We start from the raw sequence: 20,139 nt of genomic DNA, 5'->3' as shown, positions 1-20,139 counted from the left end.
GGCCAGTTTCCACCACTTTGGGAATTGTGTGCTATAATTTCACATAAATGGAATATTTTTCTCCCTGTCTGTCCTTTTCCCATATGAAATTTTTTAGACATCTTAAGAGATTTTGCCTTTTTCTGACAGGTCTTACAGGACCCCAAGGACCGCCAGGTAGGCTTTTTCATATTCCAGTGTATCAATGACACACTTTAATTTGGGTTCAAAAACCCTTGTAATTTTCCCTCTGTGGTGCTCAGGGTTTCCAAAGTGATATACCAAGGTTTCCACATCTTTTTTGGCTTTTGTGACAGGCTTTGCACAAGATGTGTGATTTTTGAGCAATGCAAGGCTTTTGAGTGTTGAAATTTTGCCTTTCCCCACAACATAACATTTCAGTTCCCCATGCATCACTGAAAAGTCCTTCTTGTCAGCAGCAGAAACAGAAGGGAGAGGATGTAGCAATAGAGATGTAAACAGAGGATGTGACACCTGTAAGCAGAGGTGGTTGTGGGGGGACAGTTCAACAGGGAATTCATCCAGGAGCCTCAGGACAGGTAGCAGTACCTAGAAGTTGCTGCAGATAAATCTGTGAAGCAGTGTCATCATCCGGAGAGCAGAGGGACCAGGGAAGCCCAAGGACACAACCAGCTCAGTCTGTTCCTCCACTGGCTTATAAAGTCCTCAGAAACCTGCTTATAACGGCTGAAAGCTGGGGTCTTGAGTGGGGAGCTCCTTCTGTAAACTCACAAGTGAAACAGCTGGGGTACTTGAAAAACATACAGCGAACAATATTTGCACTATTTTAAATTGGTTGTCTACCTCATATTAGGACTTCCAGGCAACCCAGGCCGACCAGGGGATAAAGGTGAGTTTTATTTCTTCCCTAATGCTCATTTTCTCTCTAAAGATTTCGTTTTAGCAAGGATTAGCTGCTCCACTCACAAGTCCCTGGATCAACAGTGGCATCTAGTGGTTTTGGGAAGGGAAGGTTTGAGAAGCACGGTAGGCAAAGCTTCCCTGAGCATACACAGAGGGCAGTGGGGACATCTGCTGAGGGACTTGGCATGGCAGCTCTCCTCTGAACAAGCCTCTGAAGCCCGGTTCTGCCTGAGATGCCTGGTGACTGCAGTGGAAGCTGTGTGCCTGCCTCGGATAATTCAAGCTATTGCCTATGCTGGCAGATGTAGTGCTTGGAAAGCTGATCAGAGGGCTTCTCTGGATTAGCACAGCTCTCTTGCTTCCCCCCTGACCTTCTAGTGCTGTGACTTTTCAGACGAGATCAAGGGCAGAAGGAACAGAAACTACATGCTTAATAGTACAATGTCATTGAGCCTATTATAGCATTTACCTGCCCCCCTAAAAAGAAGCTCAACTTTTATATCTTTGTTTTCCTAGGAGAACCTGGAGCTCCAGGAAAAGTCATAAGTGCAGGTATGTAGTTCTGTGAGGGGTCACACTTCTGATTTAGGAGGGTTTTCTCTGAGGTTTTTTGTGCCTCCTCAATTCATCTTGACTGTATGTCAGACTTGTACTGGGGCTCCCTGTGCTGAGAGAATATATGTGCCATAGATGTGGTATTCCTTAAGCATAGATTTTTACACATTCATTGGATGTGTGAATATAAGTGTCTGTGTGCAAATCTATGTGTTTGTTTTTCAGAGGGTTCATCAACTATTGCTCTGCCAGGCCCACCAGGGCCCCCAGGCCCACCTGGCCCCACTGGTCCTCCAGGTGTTCCAGGTGAGTACTGATGAGTACAAAGTAGTGATAAGTCAAATCCAGGGACTAGAATCAAGCTCTTTCACTGCTCAGGAAGGCAGGCTTGTGTCTAATCCCTTTCCCAGAATTGTTGCTGAAATTAGGAAGTGCTTGTTTTCCAGCCTCAGCTTTGAGCTCAAGGCAGCAGAACTCAGAACTCCCACTCAAGCATCTGTAAATCTTTCTCACACACACACACACACACATTGGCTGTGCATGAGCTTGGGCCTCAGACTCCTCTGTCCCAGTCATACACTGCCCTCCAGCATGCTGGTGTCAGGCAGCAGAGTTCCTGAGCCTGATTCTCATGGCACTTTCTGCCTGGAGCTAGTCCTGGAGCTGGTTTGGCAGAGGCAGTCTCAGCTTGCAGTATGGAATGTGAGGGGAGGGTTAGGCCTTTTGCATTCCTTTTCTCCTGTGGTCAGTGGCATTCTGGTTACTTCCCCAGTCCAAGAGGCACCAAGCATTTTAATTGCCACAGGATGGAAATTCAAGTAATATATGGGGCATTGATTAATTCATACCCCATAGCAATTCCATTTGTTTGTGTAGAAAATACATTTTTTCATAGTCTCAGTTCTTATAAAAGTCCTATTGATTATTTTCTGCTATTGTAAAATACAGCCAGTAAAATCTAATGAAATTTGGATTTTTTCCTTTGAAACTAGGTCCTGTTGGACCAGCTGGTCTCCCTGGACAGCAAGGTACCATTTTCCTTCAGCTTTGATTATGCTTCTTAAGAGAAAGGAATTCATTAATTTTTCTTTTTTTCTAATTCTCTAAGCCCTTGGCACATTCCCTCTCCCTTTTGTACACAGATTTCTTCCTTTCAGTTCATTTTGTTGCACTATTTGGCTTAATTAATCTAGTAAAGAATTTTTATATTTTTTTGTTTTCCCGAGGGAAGAAGAAGGGTGGTAAGAGGGTGATAAGAGTCAGTGTAATGTGGATGCTGCAAATGCTTTTTTTCTTATGCTATTTTTCCTGAAGGCTGGTATTCTAAGGCACTCCTCAAGTGCTGTTGCCTTTCTGTGATAGGGGATATAGCCCAGCTGGATACCTCCTGCCATTTTGAAAGGCAGGAGAACAAGCTAGAGCCAAATTGGGATTAATGTCACTGTGAAAGCACTGCCAGTTGGGCAGACATCTCTTAGAAAGGGCCTGAAGAGAGCTGACCCCTAAGAACCTTTCTTAGCTGGTTTTCTGTGATCCTGTTAGAGCAAACTGGGCATAATTTCCACACTTGAATGCAGTGTCCCTCAGATCTGGGGACTGAGTTCATGCTCCCAGTTCTCATAAGAACAGTCTGAACCTCTTGTCAGAGTAGGTACAAAATGTCACCCTGTCTGAGTTACATAACTCCCTTTCTGTTTCTTTTTTTTTTTCCTGGAAAAAGGTCCACGGGGTGAGAAAGGATCCCCAGGTGAGGCTGTGATAGAAACTATCAAAACAGAAGTCTCATCATTAGCATCTCAAAGTAAGTGGCCCTGCCTTTCCACTCCTTTGCCTGGAGATGTGTCAGAGCTTCAAGGCCTGCTCACAGCTACCAGGAGATGCCCCTAACTCTTTCTTCTCAATGTGACATGGGGCAAGTATGTGTGTGTGGTGGTGTGTCTGCAATGCCAGCTGCCTCTTCTTTACTCCTCATCTGTGCATCCTAAAGTCCTTTCAAAAGGAGGCAAAGGGCATCAGGCCCACATCACAGAGAGGGAAGCTGGGAATGGTGGCTGGTGAGCAGCCACTAACAGGAGAGATACAGAGGTGAGAGCTTCCAGAAACTGAGTTCACACAGGGCAGTTCCCTGTGCAATATGAGCATGGAGCCATCTGTAAGATGAGAACCAGTTTGAAAAGGCATATTAATCTAAGCAACAGAAATAATCTCTCTTCAAATTAGAGGATGAATTCACACAGGAGGAAATAAATTTTAAGATTAAAAAACGTAACATTTTGTAAAAATTTTAAAATTTTAAGATGAAAATAAGTGGAGCCGAACAGAATGGTTTAGCAACATCCCAGGAAAAGCACTTGCTCTGTGCAGCACTGTTTTGCATTACACAGAGATGTGTAATGCACTTAAGAGTTGCTTTCCTAGGATCTGGGACCTCTGCAAGTTTGCAGCAAGGTAGAAGAGGGCATAAAATTAAAAATGATCCTTGCCTGATCACCAGCTGAATGGGGCCATGTAGATTCAGACCATGCTTCAGTACTGTCCAGTTCCCCATTCAGGTGCCCTGGATCACAGCATCACTGCACTTTGAGTTTGTTCCTCAGCTTGGAGATGAGGGTACATCCCACAGTACAATCAAGATAACACAGTGCAGCTACTTGTTAAATAATGTCTGTGTTATGTTCTCCTCCCAAAACTTCTCTTCTCTTTTAAAGAATCTTTCCTCTCTTTGAAGTTCTTTCCCTCCTTCTTTAGCCTTTGAGTCCTTTGCTCTTTCAACAACCATTACTCTCCTCCCTGTATCCAATATCCTGCTCAGAGCTGTATTTTGCTTCATGTCCTAACCAAACACATCTCTCCTCTCCCTCCTCTGCTTCATCTTGGTCTTACTTAGGTCATCCAGGTCCCATCTTAGTCCACCTTTGATTGTAAGAGCTTCTAGCAGCAATATATTGACAGTTTCCATAGCAGCAGTCACTCCATAGCAACAATTTTCCCTTGTTTGTGTTTTTCTTTTGCACAGTGCTGGGAGATTTACAAGGGCGAGCAGGACCACCAGGTCCCCCTGGACCACCAGGTGTGTAACATACAGAGCTCAGCCCCTAAGCAAGGAATGCTGACACAACATGGCATGTTTCTGAGCCATGCAGTTTGCTGAGTAAATGTTCTCTAATACCGCTATTTCATTTGTCATCAGGTGAATCTGTGCAGGGACCCCCTGGACCTCGTGGTCCCCCAGGTAGGAGCTTGTTCCTCTGAAACCCAACTGGAAAGTGGGAGGTTTTTTCCAAGGCCTAGGGCTGGAAGCAGAATCTCACATAGTGGGTTTCTACCAACACAATTTCACTGCAGCAAGATGCTGCCCAACAAAGAACATTTGCTTTTGCAGAGGGTTCTAGCCAGAGTATTAATTAGTAAAAGCCATACCTTTTGGGAAGACACTCAAAGTTTTCAACTTGCCAAAGGAGGTAACTGCATTCAATTCCATATTTACTTCTTGCTTGTCCAGCCTTAACTTTCAGCTGCGGACGCATGGGGAGGTTCTTATCATGAGGAACATATCCCCATGCCCCATCCTGTAACACAGCCAGAACAGGGAAGGTGTGGGAGGACATGTGACAGGAGCAGGACCCCATTCCTTGTTCTCTGCTCAATAGGAAAAGGGAGCAGGTTAGGTGTGTGATGGGATAGGCACCCAGTACCACAAAGAAAGGAGTTTTTCTGTCCTTTTCTGCTGTGGTGGCAAACGATAGTGAAAAGTAACTACAGGGATAGATGTAGGAAGGATGTGAAGGAAACAGTGATAAGGGCCTACACTGGGAAATGCACAAGCTAAGGTCATTGCTGGAAAGGTAGCAGCTCTTACATTTATTTGCTTACACTGCTGAGGCTGATCCTTCCTGAAGCCTTTCTGTGTCCCTTTTTCCTAGGAGAGGGATTGCCAGGACCTCCAGGCCCACCAGGGAGACCAGGATCATCCATGTCCACCTCAGGTAAGTTCTTGCCACTTATTCTGTCATCTGGTCCTGGGAATGTCCTGTTGGGGTTCCAGAGAGCACATAAATGGCCAGGACCAAGTGGAGCCAGAGAAACCTTGTTTCATGTTCTGTTGGATGTCATGAAGAAATCTCTTTATTTAAATTGCAGAAGGATTCTTCACAGGCCCACCAGGTCCACCAGGACCACCAGGCCCGAAGGGAGACCAAGGTGGGTATATCATGCTGCCTTACCAAAGTGCTAGAGGGATCTTAGCACCTTAGACTGAAAGGAAGAAAGGGCTTAGGAGCAGAAATTCCTGCCTTTCTCTGTCTATAAGAAAGCTAGCACAGATGTCACTAAGTAGGATTCCTGTCTGCTGTAAAACAAGTCAATCTTTGTCAAAGAAATTTGTTAGCCTCCAGTACTGGTGTCAAGGCAGTCTCACTGTATTCAGATCCCAGCTTTGCAAGCCCATTTATACTCAAGAACGTTCAGAACTTCAGATTTGCCATTGAAGGGGGCAGCCTTTTTGCAAAACGCACTGTGGACTAACTCAGTGCAAGGGGGTGGCCCTGTGAAGTGTAGCTCAACTATCAGCTGGCAGGAAAATGTGCACCTGCTCCCTTTACCCATTTCTCTCCTACAAATTGAAGGCAAGATGATATGCTGCAGTGTGGGCTGGGATGTTGCTGATGAGATCCTAACACTGTTCCTCTGCTTCCGTGTTCACAGGTGAACGAGGCCCACGGGGATTCACAGGTAGGGAGATATCAGTGGGTTTCAGGGTAGCTTGCCTGGGTGTACAAGTGCTCCTTCATTTCTGTGTCTCATGCAGGAGAACCGGGTGATCCTGGCCTTTCAGCATTCTCCTCCCACGGTTAGTCTGTGCCCCCTTTCCTCCTTTGAATTCATTGTCCCTGGGCTGAAATCAGGCCAAAATCCTGCTCTAGTCATTGTAATTTAATTTTACTGGAGCCAGGATTTTGTCTACATACTTTATTCCTGTGAATCTGACTCTCTTTCTGCAACTGGCAGGTGAAAGAGTCACCATACAGGGACCCCCAGGCCCACCTGGCCCACCTGGACCAAAAGGTGAAGTTTTAAAAATCTTCTTTCTTTTATTGGTGGTGGCCTCACACATCCAAGCATGGTTGAGATTAAAGGGTGGAGCAACCTAGTCCTTTGGGAGCTAGAGCTGTGCTCACCCTGCCTTTTCAGGCAAAGCAGGACCAGAGCAGTAGAATTGCTGTGAGCACAGGGCATTTGACCAGGTCACAGAAGGCCCAGGAAAGTTGCCATGGCCTCATCCTTATGCTCTTTTCCAACAAGCTGGCATTTCAAGACACTTATTGCAGGGGGGTGGGTAGTTGCTTCTCTAACAACATGTAGTTCAGCTGTTTCACATGACCAAGTATGCAACATGCAGTCACACCCATTACAAGTGTCTGTCTCCCTCACTCTTTTCCAGGTGATGCAGGTGTCCCAGGTGCACCTGGCATCCCAGGAGCATCTCGAGGTAAGAGGCCAGATCATCAGCGCTCTGATATTAAAGAGGAATGCTAATATCTGGTGGAGGCTTTGAAAAAGCTCCTTTGACTTTTACCAGTGTGGGTGCCAACCTAATGCTGATGGGGTTTCTGTTCAAAACCCCTTTTTTGCACAGCTTGCCTTAAATCAGAAAATTTAAGAATTGACAGTTTTCTTTTTCCAACTTATTGGGAATCCTTTTAAGCCAGAGTTTTGCCTCTGTGGGGACAGGTCCTTGAACTGGTGCTGCCCAGGCTGACTGGGATTGGGAGCAGCAGGGCAGTGATGTTAGACTAATGAGCTTGAGCTCTATGATCTCCATCTGTATTCTGCACAACCCTGCACTCTAGTGCACAAACCCACCAGGTCTGCCTGTACAAAGCCAGGAATGTCTCTGGACTCAGCCCTGCACAGGCTGAATTATAAGATGCTGAATTAATTTAAGACATTATACTGCCAAATACCCCATGCTCAGACTGTGTTTAAAGATGCAGGGGGAGCCCCTCCATATTCAATTTCCAATGGTGTTTCCAGGCCTATGGGAAGGGCTTAATGCAAGTACACTTCACTATCGCTTGGTCTCATGCAACTGTGCCAAAAACACTCCTTCTCCTTACAATGCTTTCTGTAGGTGGATCCAGACAAATTCAGGGACCCCCAGGACCTCCTGGGCCACCTGGTCCTCCTGGCCCAAGTGGAGGTTCATCTCAAGAGATTCAGCAGTATGTGACTGACTACCTGAAGAGTGAGTATAATAAGATTTTTGCTGTGCGTCAGCAGTTTCATGCCTATCTCTCTTTTGCTCCCAGGGGCCTTGTCCCTCTTCTATTAGAAACAACAGCCCTGCTACTCTGAGCTTATTTCTGTTGAATCCTGTGAAGTGCTGTTGTCCACTGTGGTCTCTGTAGAACTGTCCCATTCTTTGTCAGAGGAAGAGGGTCTGGTAATTGTGCATATGGTCAGTCTTCCCTCTTAGTCATGTGAGCATATCTTGGGCTTTCTACGTAGGTGACAACGTCAGACATTATTTCACTGGTGCCCAAGGCCCACCAGGCCCTCCAGGCCCACCTGGACTCATCACCACTGCAGATGGGATGACCTTGGATTATGCAGAGCTGGCTACCCGTGTCATGAGCTATATGACAAGTAAGCACCCTGTTGGTAAACTCTGTACTGTGTCATGCCCTCAGCTGAGCTTGTCCAGCACCTAGGAGGTGAGAACCAGAGGAGAAACAAGTCTTTAAATAGCAGCACCCCAACCAGGTTATTCATCTTCAGCAGTCCAGGCCCAGGACTCTACACAGCTGAGGTGTCCTCTGAGCCTTGTCCTTTTTTAATGGTTAGATTAGCTAGCAATTGCTGCTGCTTGAAAAGTCTTATATTAAGCATTTGCTGTTAGACTCTTTGACACCCCCAAAGACTCCAAACAGAGATGGCTTTGTTTAGTATATGTGTTCTCAAGTATTTGGGCGTTGTCTTGTGTGCTTGGGGCCCTCCTAAATGAGATGAAATCCCCAGAGCTTTTGGAAGTAGCCTGGAATCTGAACCAGAAATGCCCAGAGCACAGAGCTGTATGTGATGACCAGGATGTGTGAGATAGCAACTGTTTCATAGTTGGGGGCATGAGAAGGCCATTCTACCAGTTAATTCATCTGTCCTTTGTTCCTTCCTGACCCACCCTCTCACCTTCTGTCTCATACTGGCTCATGTAAAACTTTTTCATTCCCACAGGCTCTTCAGGTCGCTATGAGTCATTTTCTAGCTCTGTATCCACTACATCCATTTTGTACCAAGAACTTCTGGACTTGCTGCAAAGTAAGTGACCCTCAAGGGAAACATGGGATTGAGGGTAAAGCATCCTGGAGATCTCCCTTTCCCTTCCAGTCTCCAGTCTGCAACTGGAGTTACCTGCAACTGGAGCTGCTTCAGAGTGTTCTACTTTCCAGCTCCCCCAGTCTGTGTTCCCCCCATAGCCTTGCTATGTTGTTGTTCTTAAGGTGAAGGGGATCCCCAACTCTGTATTCTTTTCTATACACAGTTACTGTGGGCTGACAGGTAAATCTCCAGGTTGTCATTTGTCTGTCCCTGAAGGTAATGATTTTGCTGGCCAGCACTGTGCTCCAAATAGCTCCAACTGTCACAAAGCTCAGCATGGTCTTTCCCAGCTGAGCTGCTTTTCATTCCCTTTACCCAAAAAGTTGTCCAGGGTGTCCTGAAAAAAAAACCAGACCACAGGGTGGTCCTTTAAGCCATCCAAATTCACATTCTCCTCATGCCCTTATTATAGGAGGTTCCCAGCCTTGTCATAAATGTTTCTGGCACCATATACAGGACAATTCACTCAGAAAAGAGGGAGGAAAGGAGCTTTGCATCTATAGGTTTTGATGGTTTCCTTAGTGGAGGGCACTCAGCTCACAGGCTGGGAACTCCTCACACTTGGTATCTGTGCAGCAGCTGGACAGCCTGAAAGATGTCTTTTTTCATTTCTAGGAGAAGAAATTCGTCAGTATCTCGTTGGACCTCAGGGCCCACCGGGACCTCCTGGGCCAGGGGGAGATGGAATGTCTCTGTCACTGGATTATGATGAGTTGACCAGGAGGTTTATCAGCTACTTGTCAAGTAATGGTTTTATTAGTGTGTGTTTCCCTCTGTTCCTTTGGGAGCTCAGCACATAGCTCATGCTGTCAAGTCAGTAGAAATTATTCCAGTGCTAATTGTGTGAATCCCTGTGTACAGAGACCTCCTCACAGGGACTGTAAGAGACTTGGAAGAGAACAAAGATACCCTGTAGCTAAGACACCACTGACAGACTAATGAATCCTTTCTTTGTTAAAAATTGAGCTTAGGAACAAAATTTCATCATAGCCATCTTAGAAGTCCCATCAACACCTTTAAGTGCCTTTCTAGCCTTTATCTCTGTGGTCAGGATATATTTCTCTGTGAAAGAGTTGGTCTGCCCGGGGGTGTCCCCATCATGTAACAGGTTCGTGAGGTGCAGAGCTTTTGTCAGGAACAGAAGCCCCTGCCTGCCTGTCTGTAGGTGTCCTTAGGATTGTCAGGGCAAAGTCACATGTCCAGGACAAGGTTTGAGCTCTGGCTCCTGGCACAGCTGCTGATGGGGACACTGCACTCTGCAGGAGCCCCTCCTGCATTGCCTGTGAACAAGCCCTGCAGCCTGTCTGCTCACACTGTAACAGCCTGTTCTGATAATGTGGATCTGTTGGATTTTGCAGGTTCTGGGATGAGCATTGGACTGCCTGGACCACCTGGGCCTCCAGGGTCACCTGGGATATCTTACAGTGACCTGACAGCGTACTTGCGAAGTAAGCCAACTTCTTCACTCCCCTGCCATGGGGCTCTGCGTGCCCGCAGGACCTTTTTTACAGCCTTAGTCACAGAATTTCCCTTTTGGCCTATAGTCACAAATAACCCTCTGATGGTCCTTTGTCCTTAGCAGCACTGCAGGCCTCTGCTGGCACCTGCACACCCCACAGGGGGCTGCAGCTGGATCACCATGCTCCTGTGAGGAGCAACAGCAGTGGGGCTGTCTTGGAGGGCATGAAGGAGCCCTTTGTTGTGTCCAAACTCTGCAGCATAAAGGCATCATTTCTTACGCCTCTTTAAAAGTATATTTTAAAAATAGGGACTTTGCTCTCTTTGGAATCACCTGACTGTCCAATGTGACATCTACATGCAGGAAGTGAGGTACACCAAGAAAGCTACACCAGGAAGTACTAGAGAGAAAAAAAAACCTTCCACTTGGCTGTATCTGGTATAACTTGTATTGTCAAGGAACATTCATTAGGGTTGTGGTTGTTTGGGTGACTTCTTTTCTTCCCTTGTGTCTTACAGACTCTGAATTCAGTGGTGTTGTCGGGCCCCCTGGTCCTGCAGGCCCCCCAGGACCTCCAGGGATCCCTGGATCACCAGGCACCTCTCTGGAGGACATCTCTGCCTACCTTCAAAGTAAAGCACTTATGTTTCTCACAGCTGGCAGGGTGATTCTGTTTTTAGATGCAGGGGGTACTTGAGGCTGAGATTTAGCTTAGCAGGGATGTGACTGCCCACTGGAAACAAAGTCACTATAAAGAAAAGAATTTTGTCAATGTTGTCTGTAAAGGGATGGAAGTTGGGGTTGGAGCCTTTAAACTTTCAAGATCCCCAAACATGTGAAATTTCCTTATCCTCTTATTGATGGAAAATAATTCTTTCTCTCTCTCAAGATGTTGGATACTCTTCCCTTTCTGGAGTCCGGGGCCCACCTGGCCCTCCTGGCCCTCCAGGACCACCAGGTTTCTCTGGAACTGGCCTCCTGTCCTATGCTGACATCACCAACAGTGACGAGTTCAGGAGTGAGCTGATCCAGTACCTGAAGAGTAAGGGAACACCATCCATCCTTCCTGCATGCATCCCAAGACATGCTTTACCTGGTGTAGGTGACTGGCTCTGCCACAGCTGAGACATTCCTGTAGGAGCCTTCCCTCAACTGGGGCTACAGCGACGCCTTCCCTCTACAGCCAGGTCTACAGGAGTGTGCTGCACCCTGTAGGTTTCTCTCCTCTCAGTCCAACTGCCAGCCAAAGCCTGTGTTGTGAGACAACAGGGACAAGCACTGGGTAGTTGCAGTTGGCCTGTGCTAAACATGGGTCCCTAGGAAGGTCACCAGCAGAGTTTTACCATGGGAAAAGCATTTTCTTTGGCAAAGACCTGCCCACAGAGCCATGGATAATGGAAGGGTTGGAAGGCAGCACTGAGCTAGCTGTGAAGCACCAATGGTCTGAGCTCATCCTGGCAAGTCATCCAGGGCAGGCTTTTAAAAAACACCTCAGTTTTGGCAAACTGGTCACAGAATGGCTCTTCTGGCAAGGTGCTGAAACTGGCCTGAGGAGTGCAGCCTTCTGCAAAATCATTGGGCACGTTCCTAAGATTGGGTACACAAAATTATGGGAGAGATAGGAAAGTGGAAGGTGTCTTGCCATCACTGAAGTTCAAGGTTGACATGTGCCTGCTGCCTGAGAAATGGCACTGGATGAGGGTCACTGATGGTTGGTGAGACAGAACTTCACACTCCAGTCTTCATTCAGGTGGTATCTCTGTCAAGCCCAGTGTCCCCCCTTGTATTTTGTAGGTGATGAAGTTCGAAGCTACATCTCAGGACCCCCTGGGCCCCCAGGACCACCAGGACCCAAAGGAGACAGTGGCTTTGTGTCTGGGTCTATGTCTTCATCATACAATGGGTTACGAGCTTCTGAGGACTTGCATGGAGGATCCCTTGGTGCTGAGGGCTCCCACGGGGGCTCAGTGGGCACAGGCAGCTCGTATGGCAGCTCCATGAGCAGCAGATCCTCTTACCATGCCTCAGTGGGTAGCGATGGCGCTTACGATGCCTCCATGGGCACTGCTGGGTCTTTTGATGGGCTGCTGACAGAGGAGGAATCACACAGATCATCAGCAGGGTCAAGCAGATCCTACAGCAACTCCTTCACTGGTTCCCTGGATTACAATGAGCTGGCACTCCGTGTGTCAGAGAGCCTGCAGAGTGAGTGCAATGCCTGCTCATCCTGACCCTCCCTGTCCCAGCCTACACCTCCACACCCCCTGTGCCTGGTCACGCTGTTCCCTTCCCTCTCCTTCTTGCTGCCTGCACCTCTCCCTTATACCTTCTGCCTCAGCCTGCAGCCACAGTTCTCCCAGAGCTCCTTTCAAATGACATCTTTAATTCCACAGGCCGAGGTATTCTCCAGGACCTGATGTCTTACACGGCACAGGGACCTGCAGGTCCCCCAGGCCCTCCTGGTCCCCCTGGCATCAGCAAGGTCTTTGCAGCCTATGGCAATGTCACCGCAGACCTCATGGACTTCTTCAGAAGTGAGTGACATTTTGGCTTGGCATTTCTGGCTCATGCATATTAGATGTCCCCAACATTTCACAGACCTACTGATCTTCTCACCTTTGCACGCTGCAAAAGTCAAGGTGCAGAGTTGAAGGTGGATGGTCTCTCCATCTCCTTCTTTGCTTGCTGGGGAGGTGCGGTTTCCCACTCTTGGTACAAAACTCATCCCAAACCCTGAAGGTCTCTGTGCTTACAAGCTCTGTGGCCCATTTTAATGTGTCTGGGCTGGCACACATACAGAAACATGAACCAGCTGCTCACTCTGCTCTCAGATTCCCCACCCTGAGCATGGGCCAGCTCCAGCCCTAGTGACAGCCAGGACACCCAGAGAGAGTGACAGAGCAGTGCTGGTAAAATGACATCACAGCCTGTCCTTGGGACTTTGTTGGGACCAAAACCCTGTTTAAAAACCTTGCTGTCAGTCTAATGCCATCTAACCAAGAGAAATGTTCTTCTAGTGTGACTTACAGCTTCTCTGGGTGGGCAGTGGTTTCTCCCATTCAATCACTCTCTCCTTCATTTCCCTCTCCAGCACATGGTGCCATCCAGGGGCCACCCGGTGAAAAGGGGGAGAGGGGTTATCGTGGACCCAAAGGTAAGGCTTGCCATCCTTTCCCTCTTCAGCCTTGTCAGGGCCAGGAAGCAGCACTGTGACCACAGAGGTCACAGCACTGTGACCACAGTGGTCACAGCACTGCTCAAGGTCACACCCTCTCACAGTGAGGGTGGCACCTTCAGGATCTCAGCCAAAACATTGTCCTGATTTGGTGTCCCTTCCCCTGGCCTGTCCCTGTCTGTGGGTCACTTGTGCTCAAGGGCAAACTTGGTCTTCTCATTCCTTCAGGTGACCCTGGGCCAATGGGCCCACCAGGACGACATGGGCACAGGGGACCAAAAGGAGAGAAGGGAGAGAAAGGTAGGAACACCTGCCATTCCCAGGAGAGCCGGGTTTGACTGTCACAAGTGGCACCAGCCCATCCCTGGAAATAGCTGGAAAACACAGCCTGTTTTTTGGTTTGGATCTTTTGTCTTTTTACATGGTCTTTTCAACTAACCCTCCTTTTGATTTTTCTGGTCCCCAGGTGAACAGCTGTATGTTGGCAGAAGAAAAAGAAGAGCTGTTGGTGTTTAAGGAAAGAGGTAGCTCAGTTATGCACAGGGCAGCATTCCCAGCAGCCTATAGAAAATTAGCCTGAGTCTTCACTGCCTTAATGCTAAAACATCCTCACTGCTCAGCCGACCCCTTAGAGTTGATAGTTCAGATTTGAATGTCTCTTGTGTGTGTCCAGCATGGCCCTCATGTGGCTGTTTGCTCCTGTTACTGATGTTTGGCTTCGTGCCCCTGAGCTCCCAGGCTAATGTCCTTGGGCTGACAAGGGCTTCCTGTCTCACGTAGTCCAGGCTTCTTGTACTACTCCCAGATATGTAAAAACCTGGGTTTTTTAACAACTAGCCAACTATGCAGAAAAAAGAAAACAATCCCATCCCACCAAATGCCTGGTTTGTCAGGGATCAGATGCAGCCCACAAGGCCCTGTGAAAAACCATGGTCTTGCACTGCCCTGGGATTCCCTTTCCAGCAGCTCTGCCAACCCCAAGTGGAGCCCATTTATAGCAGCATAGTGAGACAGGACACACATGGGGCCAAACCAAAGCACTTTTAAAAGTAATTTGTTCATCTTTAAAAAATATTTTTGTACTTTTTTTTTTAACTCTGGTAAAAAATAATCTTTAATGTAAACAGCCCAATTAAAGTGTGTTTTTAGCTCCATCCCTGAACTATTGAGGATGGCCGTTTTGTGCTTGCAGGTTGTTGTGGGGCAGGGTGAGGCACCTGAGATGGTTCTGAGGTACAATGGTAAATAGAATGGCACAACATTAAATACTTTTATACTCAGTTACTTTAAACATTGTAAATCATCAATCATCCCCTTCACTCAAACACTTGTACAAATCACTTATATTTCATGCAAATTTTTCATCAACAAAACTGAGGCAATCTCAGCAAACTGTGATTTTATTGTATTTACAGCAGAATTATTACAATATTCTACAGAAAGCCATGAATGAAATTACTTTGAAAAACAAGACAAAAAAACTCCCAAAACTGTTGTATGGCTGCTACTGCAAGTCCACTTCCACAAGCTGTACAGAGACCCTTAGCCAATTATTCATCCATCTCATGATTTTTGGTTGCTTTCTGTAAGGCAAAAATAACTTGGTTTGCAGTTAACACAAAACATTCAACAAACTGCTGGGAGAACACGAGGGAGGCCGGTGGTGCCTCAGGCACGTGTTTTGTCACAGGATGCTCCTGCTCTGCTTGGCTTCCTGACAGAAAATGGGGTGACAGTAAAACACTCCATGTCCCTTCCTAGTATCTGTTCTTTTCACCATTTTAGGAGTGATTCTCATTACCAAGTAAGCTTTACCATCTAATTGTAGGTGTGGAAGACTTTGTTAAATCAGGGTAACCCTGGACTCAGCCACTCCCTTCTGCTTTCAGTACAGGGAAAGCACATGAGCCCTTTCTCATGGGTTGGGCATGAGAATGTTTTTGCTTAAGGGGTTTTCCTCTGGCACCACTGACTGCCCAGATACTGGATGTGCAAAGGAGCTACAAAAAACAAAGCACAAGGACTGAGCTGGAGAAAAGAAATGCAGAACAAGTAAAAGTTCTGTAAAAGAACCACTGTAATTTCCTTTGTCTTCTCCTTCCCTTTATCCATTCTCATCTTTTGCAAGGCTGAAAAATGATGGGGCATCCTGGCCTTGGCATGCCTGTGAACAAGGTTAATTCTCTCTAATCTTACTTCAACTGCTGTGAAGATGGCAGAAGTAGCCTGGGAATGGGAAATTTGCATGGACACATCAACACAAGGAAGTTTCAGAGACCCAAAAGTACAGATTTTGATGTCAAATGATGAGAGTGTAAATGCTAACATTGGACTTATCGACACAGTGATGGCCCTAAATACTCCCCCCTGCCCTTTCCTCCAACAACCAGAGAGTCACTGTCCTCAAACTTGCCCCTTTTCCCCACAGCAGATGAACCAAGAAGCAGTAGATCAGTGGAAGCAACTAGCACCAAGCTTATTTGCACATTTCAGTTTTCAGCAAGGATGTGTTTCTGAGGTCCTGGGAGCTACAGCTGCACAACAGCTCTGAAAATCAGGCTACCTAAAAGTGGACTAAAGTGCCCGAATTTAATCCACCTATTTGAATCTTTCCTATACCAAAGCAAGCTTGAAATACTTGCAAGGCAGATACTATTTCAATTGGAGAACCAGCTTAAACTTCCTATGTGATATTGCTGTCACAAAAGACATGGTGTGACAAAAGCTATTTCATTGCTGCTTTGCTTAGCTCTGTCTTAGTTAAGGTGCTATGTTTCCAATTTTTAAGGGTAATAATTCAGTAGAATAGGGTCCTTTGGGACAGAAGAATAATTTCTTTAACTGTGTGATAGATCAGATATTGAGTACCTGTGAATGCAATTTTAAAAGAATATTAGCTTAAAAGATTACCTGGAAAAAAGGATGCAGCTCAGACTGAACATCAGTTTTTAATGTGATATGAAAAATCACTCTGGGTGAATGCTGATGGTCAGGACAGTGCAGCCCTGCCAGCAGGGAATTTGAATTCAGATGCCAATTCAAATAAAGGTTTTCCTTCAGAAGGTGTTTATAAATCAGGACCTACATAATCAATCATATGAATAACAACTTCAGTATCGTATCTTTACATGCTGTATATAGTTCTCATGTATATACCAGTGACAGCAGAGTGCTTGCAGAAGGAAAATGTGCTTTATGGGGCTCAGAGAGGATCAAATGCTGGAGTATTTCTTCATAAAATAAGCAGGGAAGTTCCCCTGGAACTTAGAAGATCAAGACCTGCCACAGCCCATTTTCTGCTGGGTTGGTAACTCCTCCTCAGCCAGAATCTCCTAAAAACAGGTAGCAGGTGCACCTGAAGACCTTTAGCCCCGGATCTCCCTGGATGCCTTAAGCAGTGCAAAATGTACTTTCAGAGCTTGGGAAACACATGGTGGGAGGCTGAGGCCCTGCAGGCAGGTTTTCCATGAGGATCACTTGTAAACACAGGAGGACAACTCACACACAGCACTGCAATCCAGGGATTTATTGCCTTTTCTCATTTTCCTGTGGACAGAATTTACAATGTAGTAAAACACAATGGTGAGCAAATACTGATTTGTGATCAGCTTTGGAGGAGCATATGTGGGGACAATGAGATCTGCCAAACAGTAAGAATTTGTAAATAAGTACATTGTTTTGGCTGCAGAAAATACACTTTACCACCCTAGAGATGGAGCTGCTAACATTCATTAGGGAGGTGATGTGAGATAGTACCAAGATTGGATTTCACATCTCAGGAGATGTCTTTTAGGCCTATGTGAGACTAAATTAAATTTGAATTGAATTTTGTGACACTGATACAATACTGTAACACCTCTCTCACATTCTGCAACACTTAAACCCAATTTTATCAGTCTACACAAGTAAGTACCCATGCTAGTTCTTGTTATCACTCAGTAAACATATTTTTGTGCTTGGTATCAATTCTCAGCCCAGTTCACAAGGCTGCAAGTGCTTCACAGAGCTCCCCACCTGGAGACCCGAGCAAGGCTTCCATCGCCACATCCGATCCCTCCCTTCATCCCAGAGCTCAGTTACAGTTATTTGTGCAATTTACAATGAGATCAGATTGCAGGGCCTGTGTGAAAAGGATCTTCAAATAAAAGATGTAAGAGATTCAGACAGAGGTAAACAGAATGCCAATACATATTAGCAATGTATCACTGAAACTACCAAAAACGTAAGAAGATTATTAACATTTCCCTGTGAGGATTTAATGGGGATGAACGTAGACATAATCCAGAAGAGGAAATCTGCCTGCCCTGCCTACACTCCAGGTAAAGCACTGAGCCTACTTCATATGAAATTGCAAACAAATTCTGTTAAATAGAGATGAAGATTATTTAATGTTATCTTAGTAACAGTCAACTTATGAAGGTGGAGCTTAAAAAGTAAAAGGTCTTCAAAGACTTGTTTCTCCCTACTAAACAAACAATTCAAAAAACTTTGCATTTAGCAACAAAGAACATTCTAGAGATATGGTGTGTGAATTTACAACAGTACACAATACACATTTAAAATAATAAAATGCCAGAAATTAAGGCTAGCTATTAAAGTAATTATGCTATCAAAAAGTTACAAAATTTAAATTAAAACATGCATTTTCCAATTTTCTTTTTACTGTGCTGTAAATTAAGCGTCTTCATTGAGAAGATACTGGTTCAACGTCCAAGGATTTCAACCAGAGCTGATTAAAGTCCTATGTTAATTTCTGAGTTCATTGCCATGCAGCAACACTGTTCCCATGAAATGAACGTCATGGAATGGGCACCAGTTGCACGGTCAAAGCAAGCAAACAAAACAGGTGCAGTTGATGCCCAAAGATATCAGAGAACATCAGGCCTCAAAAGACAGAAAGCAAATACTATTTTACAAATGGAGCTCCAACATACCCAAGTACAGCTTCTAACACTGTCTTGATATGACTCAACCACCAAAAGGAGTGCAGCAAAAGTGACCTAATACAGCTGTATTTCCCTACCCCGCTATAGGAGACACAGTTCAGATTTCCCACTACAGATCAGTCAGGCAAATAACTTATGGTGCATCTAGGAACTCAAAAAATAAAACCTGCCTATGTTAGTAGGTGCCAACACAAAAGCAGAACACCCAGTTTCATAAAGAGTTTGTCTGTATATTTAACTTAAATCTTTCCTTAAAATAAAATGACTAAAATAAAAAAAAAAGAAATTTAACACTTCTAGTGAAATCAGACTTTAGCCATGGTTATTTATAAATATGACCATCCACCTCCACTTCTGTGACGGAGTTCAAATGAACAGACTTTGGTAAGAACAGAACAATGGCTCTACCCATTCCAGGTACAGTTAGAGAAACCACGTGCATTTTGCACACCGCTTTCTAAAAAATACATTCTACAGTTTTTCAATTTGTAGAACTAACCACCTGTATGTAATAGCTAAAGAAAATAATAAACCGTGCATTTTAAAGTTAGCATTTCTTTCACCTTTACATATTTTAGTGCAAAATATTTTAGGGTGAGGATTTACAACAAAAATGGCAGTAGCAGCAAGAAATCTTGTTTTGTACAGTAACAGCAATGCTAAGGAGTTTTGTGTTTTTAAATGACAAAACAGTATCCTGTTGCCAGGATCAGCATATCTAAGTGTTTCAGGCACTGTATTAATTAAACTAGCACCCCATTTCATTATGGAACTAATGGACAAAACATGTCACGGAGATCAGCTCAGTTTAATTTATGCCAGAGGTTTCTTTCAAAAGAAGTTGCAAAGGCTTTTGCTTTTGCCAATTGTGTTTAAACATAAGGGTTTGCTTTTCTGATTACTGGCATGTTCTTAGTAATTAGTTTCAGTCCTTGCCATGAAGACTGCTCACATTATAAAATTTTAAACCTCTCATGGCAGTTTCAATTGTGGAATTCTCTCATGGAGAAATCTGATGCTTAAAAACACAGTAGCAGAACTAATATTACACCATTTAAATGTTCAGATGAGAAACCATTTTTTTATGATGAGAAAGAGCATAATTAATATTTTAGGCTTAAAGTCAAAAGCATAGGTAATGTACTTTTAGAGACTGGGATAAAAAGCCCACTTAGTCTTGAAACATCTGAAGGACGTAACAATACTACTGTACACCAACACTTGATTTGTTTCTTCTGTTCAGGGGAGTGAATAAAGCGCTCCTGACACTGATTGTCTCCACTGAAAACAAGACAGGTGAGGTCCCCGATGTTCATACGCCGCGGGTAAGTCAGGTTAGACCGTAAGGAGGGAGAATTCTAAACACCAAAAAACCTCCAGAAGTTCCCAGAGTTACGACCCAGTGGAGTGAAGACTGGGGATTGGGTAGAATTTAGAAATCCGGCTTTGTGTTGAAGGATTAAGGCATTCGGATTCTCCAGTCATTTTAAAGAAAACTTCCTGTTCCTGCAGTTTTCTGGCAAATTCTTCTTCCAGCATCTAAAACCAAAATCAGATTGTCACAGGATTAACAAGGCAAAGTACAAGAAACCCATTATTGTGGAGACATTTTGTCTGATCAATCTCTGAACCGTGTGAAACTCTACTACGTTCCCTTTTAAAATAAAATAATCCCCCAAGACCAACCCCCACCACCAGCTATATGTTTCCTATATATCACTCAATTTTTGCAGTAACCTACTGGCTTCTGAAATAAATCCCCAGCC

The 20,139-nt window shown here is 45.2% G+C and overlaps 2 protein-coding genes across 3 annotated transcripts in view; one reads left to right on the top strand and one right to left on the bottom strand.

Annotated features, from left to right (window-relative positions):
- COL17A1 (collagen type XVII alpha 1 chain) overlaps nucleotides 1–14,137 on the top strand; it is a 37,133-nt gene extending 22,996 nt beyond the window's left edge. Inside the window, exons 32-57 of the mRNA XM_030950659.1 lie at nucleotides 130–156; nucleotides 815–850; nucleotides 1,381–1,416; nucleotides 1,645–1,725; nucleotides 2,412–2,447; nucleotides 3,140–3,220; nucleotides 4,436–4,489; nucleotides 4,610–4,651; nucleotides 5,343–5,405; nucleotides 5,560–5,619; nucleotides 6,124–6,150; nucleotides 6,227–6,268; nucleotides 6,427–6,483; nucleotides 6,860–6,907; nucleotides 7,550–7,663; nucleotides 7,927–8,064; nucleotides 8,650–8,733; nucleotides 9,409–9,537; nucleotides 10,152–10,241; nucleotides 10,771–10,884; nucleotides 11,142–11,294; nucleotides 12,047–12,457; nucleotides 12,646–12,786; nucleotides 13,344–13,406; nucleotides 13,656–13,727; nucleotides 13,894–14,137. Of these exons, the coding sequence (XP_030806519.1) occupies nucleotides 130–156; nucleotides 815–850; nucleotides 1,381–1,416; nucleotides 1,645–1,725; nucleotides 2,412–2,447; nucleotides 3,140–3,220; nucleotides 4,436–4,489; nucleotides 4,610–4,651; nucleotides 5,343–5,405; nucleotides 5,560–5,619; nucleotides 6,124–6,150; nucleotides 6,227–6,268; nucleotides 6,427–6,483; nucleotides 6,860–6,907; nucleotides 7,550–7,663; nucleotides 7,927–8,064; nucleotides 8,650–8,733; nucleotides 9,409–9,537; nucleotides 10,152–10,241; nucleotides 10,771–10,884; nucleotides 11,142–11,294; nucleotides 12,047–12,457; nucleotides 12,646–12,786; nucleotides 13,344–13,406; nucleotides 13,656–13,727; nucleotides 13,894–13,943 (2,249 nt within the window). The 3' untranslated portion in view covers nucleotides 13,944–14,137. The remainder of the gene's footprint in view (nucleotides 1–129; nucleotides 157–814; nucleotides 851–1,380; nucleotides 1,417–1,644; nucleotides 1,726–2,411; nucleotides 2,448–3,139; nucleotides 3,221–4,435; nucleotides 4,490–4,609; nucleotides 4,652–5,342; nucleotides 5,406–5,559; nucleotides 5,620–6,123; nucleotides 6,151–6,226; nucleotides 6,269–6,426; nucleotides 6,484–6,859; nucleotides 6,908–7,549; nucleotides 7,664–7,926; nucleotides 8,065–8,649; nucleotides 8,734–9,408; nucleotides 9,538–10,151; nucleotides 10,242–10,770; nucleotides 10,885–11,141; nucleotides 11,295–12,046; nucleotides 12,458–12,645; nucleotides 12,787–13,343; nucleotides 13,407–13,655; nucleotides 13,728–13,893) is intronic.
- A 473-nt stretch (nucleotides 14,138–14,610) lies between these two features.
- The window catches only part of SLK (STE20 like kinase), a 49,840-nt gene continuing 44,311 nt past the window's right edge, over nucleotides 14,611–20,139 (bottom strand). For both annotated transcript variants that reach the window (XM_030950660.1, XM_030950661.1), the window contains exon 18: nucleotides 14,611–19,912. In XM_030950660.1, the coding sequence (XP_030806520.1) occupies nucleotides 19,766–19,912 (147 nt within the window). In that variant the 3' untranslated portion in view covers nucleotides 14,611–19,765. The remainder of the gene's footprint in view (nucleotides 19,913–20,139) is intronic.

Source organism: Camarhynchus parvulus, chromosome 6, assembly GCF_901933205.1.
Source record: "Camarhynchus parvulus chromosome 6, STF_HiC, whole genome shotgun sequence".
NCBI lineage: Eukaryota > Metazoa > Chordata > Aves > Passeriformes > Thraupidae > Camarhynchus > Camarhynchus parvulus.
Note: the sequence above shows the minus strand (reverse complement) of the source record. Positions and strands in the feature narration are given on the sequence as shown.